This window comes from Semicossyphus pulcher, unplaced genomic scaffold, assembly GCF_022749685.1.
Source record: "Semicossyphus pulcher isolate SPU_LCO1_2020_fin unplaced genomic scaffold, fSemPul1.0.p SCAF_17, whole genome shotgun sequence".
Taxonomy (NCBI): Eukaryota; Metazoa; Chordata; class Actinopteri; order Labriformes; family Labridae; genus Semicossyphus; species Semicossyphus pulcher.
In genome coordinates this window covers 22206755-22217057 of record NW_027211681.1, presented here as the reverse complement: position 1 = coordinate 22217057, position 10303 = coordinate 22206755, and the positions used below count along the sequence as shown (strand labels likewise).

The following is a 10303-nucleotide window of genomic DNA, read 5'->3' as shown; positions in this document are numbered from 1 at the left end:
AGGCCTAATTCCCCTTTTTTTTTTTTTTTTTTTTATTCATTCGGGCATTCGTTTTTCCAGTGTCGTCTTTCACCACATTTCACACTTTGTCATGGCTTGGTGCGTTGAGCATTTCCAAGACCTTTAGTTCTCTTCTGTACTGTTTGGATTTCTTCTGAACACTTTGTGATCTTTGAGAGAGTCAGTGAGTTCGAACATGGTTTAGTGTAGATCTTCACCTCTTCAAGGTCCGTCAGTTTTGTCACTGTGAGATCCTTTTCCAGTTGTTCAGCTGGGGCTTGAGGAGTCTGGTTGTATTTTAGCACTGCTGGGCCCTGGCCGTGGATGGGCACGGGCCCCTTGACTCTGTCTCTTACCACTGCCCCTGCGCTGTAGCTGTTCTTGTGAGGAGTCTTTTCGAGGAGGCGGGGGAGTATTGCTCTCTGTGTGCTCAGCAGAGGAGTCCTGTGAGGAATGTGAAGGCCGTGGTGGACGCTGTAGCTCCCCTCCCCTCTACAGGTTGGTGAGCAGGATTGTAGGAAGGTGGGAGAGCAGAGTCCAGATCATGATTGACGCCTGTCTTCATCACAGTTGGCTCTGCATGACAGGACACTCAGAAAGGATAAAGGTATTACTGTTCATGTGTTAATAAAACAAGCGTATGCTCTGACTGTGCGCGTTTCTGCCTTTCCTTCTTCCCTACGGTTAATTTTCCTTCTCTCTGCTATTTGTTTTCACATTCTCAGTCCGACACACATGCTTTTAATTGTTGTTGTTCATAAATACTTTCTAGACACCGTTGCTTTTCCTGATCCTCTCTCTCCTTTTTCTAACTGCTGCAATAATTCTAATTGTTTTGTCTTTATTCTTATAAGTATACCTCCAGTTATTTTTCTAAACTTATGTTTTCTCTAATCGAATTGTAAATTTACTTTTCTGCTTCGCCTTCTTCAGGCTATTTAGAGGTGTTCTGGCCCGAGTATATGTTAGAGTGTTTCTAGCGACAACTATTGGTTACCTCAGGGAAGGCTATTTAAACCTCTGGACACAGAGCAGAGCATCCATTTTGACCAGAAGCTCCGAGGTGGAGAGATGTACAGTTACATCCACATCCATCCTTGCGATTCCATCCTTAATTTGGAACAATCTGTAAGTATGGCTACTATTAGATATTTCTTGATTAATTGTAATGAGTATTTTTGGATCTCTTTATTTTCACACGTTTAACTGAACACATTGTTCACGCTAACAAAGCAAATGTTAGTCAGTGCCCATTTAAAGCTTACTGCACTCTGTAGTCACTATTAGTACTAGCTATTTTTTATTACTTATCTACTTCTACTTACTACTATCTGTTAACTTGTCTTATGTGTCCATTATATTACATAATTACTGGTGAAGATTTATGTTAAACATGCAATTCAGTAAAATTTCATTGTCATACATATATTAATTTCTGTTTCTTTGTGTATCTGTTACAGTTTCACAAAGAAAGCTTCCACTAAACCACTTGAACCTTCGCTCCTGTCTTGGGTGTTTTTACTGGAAGCGTGTTTAGCTTGCAGTATTTACACTTGCCTTCTTCCCCCCTGTCCTTTTTGGGGCTTATAGTAACACAAAATCACGGGCTCACGGCCATCTTACTTCTCAAACCCGTCTTGTACCCAGAGTGCAGCGTTCAAAGGGATGGTTGCTCCAGTTCTTTTGGGGTTGTTGCACAGCTGCTCCAACACAAGTTTAGAAACTTAAAAACAACTTCAACATTTAGCTTAAGTGTATTCAGATTTATGGCCATTTTGTATGTTATAATGCACTAATCACACATAAGTCTGAGCTTCAACACTACTTCTGTATTATCAAAGTACAATAATTGTAAAATTAGTTAACACATTAGTTGCCTCACTTTTACACACTTTAATCATATGTGTAGCACGCTGAAGGGTGTTGTAGCAAACCAACACTCAGTATATCCTATTTGACTCCTCTTTACCAGGTTCTCTTTGTCTTTAAGTTTAATCAACAAACTTTGTGATCTGCCAAAGCTTCAGATTGGTCAGCCGTGCTCTCTGCTGGTGCTCCTCACCCTCCTTATTATATACACTGTTTAAATCAAAGCGTATATCTATTTATCTGTCTCCTCCTTCACTCCAGTGTTCTAGTGTAATTATTTCTCCTTCACTACTATTTCCTTCACCATTAATAGTTTTTTTATATCAATATTTATATTATAATTATAGTGTATATTATTATTATTATCATTATTATCATTATCATTTCAAACACAGTTTTCCTCTCTGCTCTCTGTGTAGTTTTCTTTCTATTTCATCAACTAAACTTTAATTATTACAGATTACAGTAATGCTCTAAATGTTAACTTCTGGTCCTCACTGCTGTTTTCTTCTCTCATTCATCCAGTCTTGCGCTCGAGTGTTTGTTAGTTTGAAAAAGCTTGGTGCTCATTCTGTACTGGGACAAGTAGGCATCGAGTGAGCCGATACTACACTCTTTATTATCACATTTTTATTATTACTAGCATAAATCGCATTACTTTAGCTACTGGTATTATTATTATTATTATTGTTATTAATACTTTCTCCTTTTCTATCCTTGTTTTCGCTTTATTCTACCAATATATCTCACTTTTATTCTTCACACATAATTCTCCCATTGTTCTCTGAGTTTACGGGGAGAGCTGCTTACACTCCCACACGCCTACTGGGCCCAGAAACACGGCCCCCACCTTTCGCCCTGACTCCTCACAGCAGAAGTGCTCTCGTTATCTCCCCCTTTAACCTGCACTCACAGTTTTATTCACTCTCTCTCCCTAAAGTTTTCTTTTATTTCATCAAACACTTTAGAATATTACAAATTCTGGTACTAAGCACTTTTTACAGCAGTGACATAATATTTTTCAACACACACTATTCTAAACTAATCACAACCACAGAAACGTTTTGGTTAATTGTATGTACATCTGGCCAGCGTCGCTCTCGCGGCGACTATCCTCTGTTGGCGCCCTGAGATTCCTTATACCACACTGACCCCGTATCACTTCACGGACGTTATACCTGTTGAAGCCAATCTCATTTATCTCTTCCACCACACTGACCCCGTATCACTTCACGGACGTTACACCTGGTGTACTTCGAGATAATTTCATTACTCTCTCAAACTCAAAGTAATAATCAAAACCTGAACCAAAGATAAAAATAAAAACCTCACTCCTCTCCTTCCCCAGCGATTTCACTCGTCTCACGAGGATCTCACGCCTGGGGGCAATATAAAATAAAAAACCTCACTTCTCTTCTTCCCCAGCGATTTCACTCGTCTCACGAGGATCTCACGCCTGGGGGCAATATAAAATAAAAACTTCACTTCTCTTCTTCCCCAGCGATTTCACTCGTCTCACGAGGATCTCACGCCTGGGGGCAATATAAAATAAAAAAACCTCACCTCTCTTCTTCCCCAGCGATTTCACTCGTCTCACGAGGATCTCACGCCTGGGGGCAATATAAAATAAAATAAAAACTTCACTTCTCTTCTTCCCCAGCGATTTCACTCGTCTCACGAGGATCTCACGCCTGGGGGCAATATAAAATAAAATAAAAACTTCACTTCTCTTCTTCCCCAGCGATTTCACTCGTCTCACGAGGATCTCACGCCTGGGGGCAATATAAAATAAAAAACCTCACTTCTCTTCTTCCCCAGCGATTTCACTCGTCTCACGAGGATCTCACGCTTGGGGGCAATATAAAATAAAATAAAAACTTCACTTCTCTTCTTCCCCAGCGATTTCACTCGTCTCACGAGGATCTCACGCCTGGGGGCAATATAAAATAAAAACCTCACTTCTCTTCTTCCCCAGCGATTTCACTCGTCTCACGAGGATCTCACGCTTGGGGGCAATATAAAATAAAATAAAAACTTCACTTCTCTTCTTCCCCAGCGATTTCACTCGTCTCACGAGGATCTCACGCCTGGGGGCAATATAAAATAAAAACCTCACTTCTCTTCTTCCCCAGCGATTTCACTCGTCTCACGAGGATCTCACGCCTGGGGGCAATATAAAATAAAATAAAAACTTCACTTCTCTTCTTCCCCAGCGATTTCACTCGTCTCACGAGGATCTCACACCTGGGGGCAATATAAAATAAAATAAAAACTTCACTTCTCTTCTTCCCCAGCGATTTCACTCGTCTCACGAGGATCTCACGCCTGGGGGCAATATAAAATAAAATAAAAAACTTCACTTCTCTTCTTCCCCAGCGATTTCACTCGTCTCACGAGGATCTCACGCCTGGGGGCAATATAAAATAGAAAACCTCACTTCTCTTCTTCCCCAGCGATTTCACTCGTCTCACGAGGATCTCACGCCTGGGGACAATATAAAATAAAAAAAAAATAAAAAAAACCTTCTTCCCCTTTAAAGCGTGGCTGTCGCTCGTCTCCCGAGGATCTTACGCTTTGGGGGCATATAAAAAAAAAAAAAAATAGAAATCAAATAGAAAATTCAGACAAACATTAAACAAACCTTTTTAGCACAAAATGCATCACGCCAAGTGATGTATTGTTCAAGGCAACAGTTGTCATCTAAACACCACAACACCATCTAACAGCACAATAATTTCACAATTCAGCTTCATTCACTCTCGCACAATGTACCATAGATTTCCTTGTTTTCTACCTGTTATTTCTAGCTGTTTACCGACTTATTGCTTAGCTTTTTCTTCTGATGCTCTTATTGCAAACCATGCCAATCCCCCCGCTGTAGCAACACACACACCACACCAAATTGCTATTACTATTTGCAGGAATATCTCTTCACATTCACACTTCCTTCCCATGGTACTTCAGACAGACGGACAGACAGACAGGCAGACAGACAAACAGACAAACATGTAAAGTTGCACCAGATTCTACCAGAATTTTCTTCTTAGTGCTTTTGGTTTGATTCAGTTAGTTTGAAAACAAAACAAAAAGAAACACAAAAAACAAAAACTCACTCTATTGTTTGTTTGAACCATAAACATTAAACAAACTTTTTTAACACACAATGTACCTCACTCCTATAGTAAGCTTACATTCTGTAACATACATCTAGACGCAACGAAACAGTTAAACAACACAGTGAGCTCACCATACAACTTCATGCACGCACACGTCACAGTTACTGTATTCCACACTCCCTCTCAGATTTTGTTTCTTGGCCAGCTGCCAACCCTGCACTTGGCTTTCATACTGAGCCCAGCAAGTTTTTCAGCTTAGGATTCTATATTTAGAGTTTTAACACTTTAGATTATAAAAACTTATTATAAAACATTAGAATATAAAACCTTAACTATAAAACATTTGACTGTTAAACCTCAACTATAAAAAACTTGACTGTAAAACTTTAACTTTAAGACATTTGACTGTACAACTTTAACTTTAAGGCTTTAGACTATAGAAAAGTTAACTTTAAGACATTTTAACTATAAAAACTTTAACTTTAAGGCCTTAGACTATAGGAAAGTTAACTTTAAGACATTTTAACTATAAAAACTTTAAGGCATTAAAACATTTAATTTATAAATCTTATGGTTATATAACTTCAACTCTAAAACCTTTGATTATGAAGTTTCAACTAAAACATATCATTATAACACTTTTGATTATATAACTTCAACTCTAAAACATTTGGTTATAAAGCTTCAAAATGTTTTCCAACATTTCCTCCTGTGGGACTGGAAAGTCACATACTAACAATTTTAAGTGATCATCAAGACGATTAATATCGCTCATGACAAATGCATCCTTCAGGCAAAAGTTTTTTCAACACAGGTGTATATGATTACCCCAGCGATGACGAGCAGAACAGCAAGTACAAATATCACTGCTAAAATGTATCCGATGTAGTTGCCTGTTGGATAAAAGAAAATAGGAACAGAAAAAATTCAACATCAGACCAATATCAAAACAGGTACAATTCACCATATTCACAGAGCGGCCATTTTTCTATGATATCACGTTCAGGGTGTGAAGCTAAAATGCTGTTTTAATGTTAGAATGGTGTCTATTAATGTTATTAAGGTAATCAATTTCTTGATTGACAAGGAACTGAATAGACAATGAGTAGTTTAAGTCCAGCCATACATACAAACAAATGAACAACCATTGGACAATAGCTTATGTTAGCATTTAGCCACTTCCTAGGTAATGTTACAGTTAGCTAAAAATGCTAACATTGATCTTCATCTTTTGATTGTGTTGCAATGCAAAAGGAAAGGTATAATTGCTACGGTAATGTTAGTAAGGGGGTGGTTGATAGCTAACATTAGATTTTGTCTGATGGTAACTCATGGGAATGTGTTGTACAAAGTTAAGTCCTTTTATGTGTTTCCTGTCATATTTTATAACACTTTCAAAAGGTTGTAGTAGCCTTTGGGCACTTCCTAGCTAATGGTATTATTAGCTAGGAAGTGGCTGAATGTTACAATTAGCTGTTGTCTGATTGTAGCTAATGGGTGATGAAATGTTTTATTTTTTAACAGTTCATTGTCTTTTTTGTCAGATTTCCAACATTTATCTGACTTACAACCTGGAACCCAGCAGTACACATAACAGCATTTTAGCCTCCCATCGGATATGGTCAATGAACCCTGGAAAGTGTGCATGTCAAAACTTAAAACTCACCTCTGACGTCCACGTTAAAGTCCACAGTGACAGGATCCCAATAGCCATTGCTAACAATACAGGTGTACTTCCCGCCATGTTCAACAGTTACAGATTCAATAATGAGGATGTTGCTCCTGGAGGGGGAATGGCTATGTGATGGAAGCATCCAGTTGTACGTGGGGCTGGGGTTTCCCACAGCCGAGCAGTCCAGTTGCAGCTTGTCTCCTTCAGTAATGGTGATCGGCTCTGGAAGTGATGAACCCTTTAGCTGAGGCTTATCTGTTTGTTGAAATATAACATGTCATAATAGAAAATGGTAATAGTTTTGAAATGTTAACAGACTTTACATTTACACACGTAAACTAGCGCCATCCGGCCTCTACAGTACGGGACTTGTGTCTTCATCTTTTTTCGGCGTTGACTATGCTTATAAACTGTCAGCAATTACTTCATGTCTTCTTGTGCATTGTTATGTACTTAACTATAAAAAAGCATGGTACTGGCAATTTACATAAAAATTCCACTTACATGTAATAGATCAGTATTTATCATCCAATATTATAATGCTAATATATAGGCCTACAATACAACTGCATTTACTTTGAAAATTTAAACACAGAACTTTTACTTGTAATGGAGTCTTTGTACAGTGTAGTATTGCTACATTTAAACCTGCAATTATTGACTTTTAGCACTTGCGAGTAGCAAAAACAAGCTATAAGCAGAACATTGACTTATTCTATTATCTTATATAATGTTGATATCTACACATTCAGCGGATGCAGTACAAAAATATAAATCATTTGGAAAACCTGACACAATTGTTGTCCAATTGGCTTATTCACTGTTATTTAAGCCTTATTTTTGGTATCCTCGATCCCAGAGGGAAATATTCTACCAAGCTAAATGCTTCGTTATGTTTACAAGCTTGTCAAGCTAATCAAAAAATGTGTCTTTCTGCCATTTGGTAATGAGCAGGTAGCATTCAGTTGAGAGCTATTGTACAGAAAATGTGCCTATTACAGCTACAAGACTGAGCTAAAACAATAAAGTATGTTGAATGAAAGAAACAATAAGGATTTTTTGATAAATATCTGCTGCGTCGTGATTAGGAGCTACCTCTTTTATATTCAAGTAGTCATGCGATCTATGTCAAAAATAGTAATTACATCAGTTTTAAGAAATAGATCAAAGGCAACTTGATAACAAGAGATTTCAAAGTGCAGTTAATTGTTAAAAGACTTACAGTACACAGTGGTAGGCACTTTTTGCGACCTCACCACTGGAGGGGGCTGTGGTCCTTCAGGTCCCAGTTCTAGCTCTGCTGCACACCAGTACTCTGCTCCATCTTCTTCCATTTGAGGGATGATATCAAATGTGTAGTCCACAGTCCTTGGTTTCTTTTCTGTGAAATCCCAGAATTTCTCTGTTGCCTGTATTATATCGCCTCTGTAGAGGATCACAGTGAGGCTTTCAACAGGAGCAACATCAAGTACGGTACACTTCAGAGTGTATAGACGGCCCTCCTTCATCGGCCCAGAGTGATTCTCAAAGCTGATGGACACGTTATCTGGAGGCTCTGTAGAGACAAACAGAGAGAGAGATCTAAGGATGAGCACGCTTTAAAAATATCTAAAATAAATCTTAATATTCCCAAGATGCTTTATAACTGAATTACCACTAGCAGCACGGTTTTGTTCAAAAGCAAGTTTACTTACTGTACAGAGTTACAGGCAGGTATGTACAACACTGGTAATCAGAAGCATTGTTATGATAGCACAGCAGAGATAGTTCCCATGCAGTCAATCTGTCAACGGTCCATGAAATGTTGGTTCCATTTGTTTCCTTCTGTCCCACAGCACTTTCTATATCAAATAATTTGCTGTGGCATTCGTGCTGACATACAAAGCAGGTGGCAGACGCTGGGTCACCATACTTCACTACCAGTTCGGATGGAGAGAACACAGGTTTATCTGCACAGTTATGATCTGTAACACAGACATTAAAAGAGGTTACTGTAAAAGAAGCATCTAAAACTGGTATTTCACACATTCATTCAACAGACCAAAAGTCATATCACTTTTATAAACTGCATCCGTTTAGAGGTTACATTATGGCATACTACTAAGGTCAATCTGGCCATACTAGCAATCTGACCACTGGTATTATAAGGTCTCCCAAATTCAAATCTCCTTTATTGTCACGACTCTTTTATGTACGATAAAGCCAAACAATATTTCACATGTAAAATATTCAATATGTAAGAATAACATGTTTTGTAGACATAACTACAAGAACTAGCCCATATAAAGCTAATATACCCTACTTTAGACAAACTGAAAGACATATCAAAACTAAACTACAATACTAGAGTAAACCGGAATTATAAAAAAAAAGATACGATAAAACGGGGTACATTTTAATAAGTGAATGTGAAGCCTTGATTTTTGCCCAATCTGATTTTTAAAAGTGCTGTGAAAAACACCAAACAAAACTTTAAAAAACAAAATACTGTAACCTATTTGATGGTATGTTCATGTAAAGCAGAAAACTAACGATAGGCTACATGTTATCTCGTTGTCTATAACGGGAATAAACGGCTATAAAACACATATCTGACCGCGGCTGAGCCGATACGACAAACTTACCACAACTGGAAACATGGAAGTCCTGCAGGATATTCAAGAAAGACAAAACAAAAATCACGTCACTGAAAAACATCATGTCCCCGTTTATGTTGGAAGCAAATGAGCGGTCCGGTAACAACAATCGGTTGAGTACTGTGGGAAAAATGAAGTGAAAGTAAAGACGCTGTGAAATAAATCTCCTGTCCACCAGCTCCCTTGTGATTTTATTACTGCTTTTTTCCGGTGATACCTACAGCAGCTTTCTCAGCGACGTCATTTTTGTGGGAAGGACAAGTGAAATTAAAACATGTTAGCAGTCAGAGAAATTTGTATGAGGTATTCAGGAGACTTTTGGGCAAAGTATAGCTATTACCCTTAGTGAACTTTTGATGACCTATGGAGCATCATAGGCTACCCCATATGCTAAATACATGTGCTATGGAGTTGCCGACACATGTCAAAATAGGAATCATCTGGCCAAGTATATGTCCACATGCAACGAATCCAAGTACGTACACTATAATTATAAATGCTTATTTACTATTTTTTGGTTAGTTAAGGTATAGCCTATACTGTGCTCAGCAGATGAAGTTACAGCTATGTTAGCAGCCTGTCAGTATAGCTTATCATAATGAAAAGGGAAAAGGTTATCCAGACTTTGTCTAAACATATAATTAGCAGCACCTCCACAATTTAATTATAAACAGGCAAAATTGCTTTTCTTTAAAATCCCTCGAAGTGCAAATAAAATGACACATTGGGAACATTTATGAAGTAGCAGTTAGCTGGAAAGACTGCATGATCCACAGTGAGTCATGTTTCCACTTCAGTTTCTCTGTCAATACAAGAAGTGAGTGAAACAGTGGGCTTTAAAGTGCGGGTTGATAGATTTTGATATCTTTGGACAGAGTGAGGCTAGCTTTTTCTCAGTCCTTTCGCTAAGCTAAGCTAACCAACTGCCAGCAGTATCTTTGTTTTTAGCGGAGCACTTCAACTTTAGTTTTTGTATGTGTTAAACAAACAATATATGACTTAATATAATA

The 10303-nt window shown here is 38.2% G+C and overlaps 1 protein-coding gene across 1 annotated transcript; it reads right to left on the bottom strand.

The window, feature by feature from the left end:
• Nucleotides 1-5574: 5574 nt before the first annotated feature.
• Nucleotides 5575-9412, bottom strand: LOC138594783 (vascular cell adhesion protein 1-like). The gene is made up of 5 exons (XM_069666008.1): nucleotides 9282-9412; nucleotides 8352-8621; nucleotides 7880-8212; nucleotides 6652-6912; nucleotides 5575-5878 (listed from the first exon to the last, which is right to left on the bottom strand). The coding sequence occupies exons 1-5, from the start codon at nucleotides 9355-9357 to the stop codon at nucleotides 5775-5777; spliced, it is 1044 nt and encodes a 347-aa protein (XP_069522109.1). The 5' UTR covers nucleotides 9358-9412; the 3' UTR covers nucleotides 5575-5774.
• Between the last annotated feature and the right edge of the window lie 891 nt (nucleotides 9413-10303).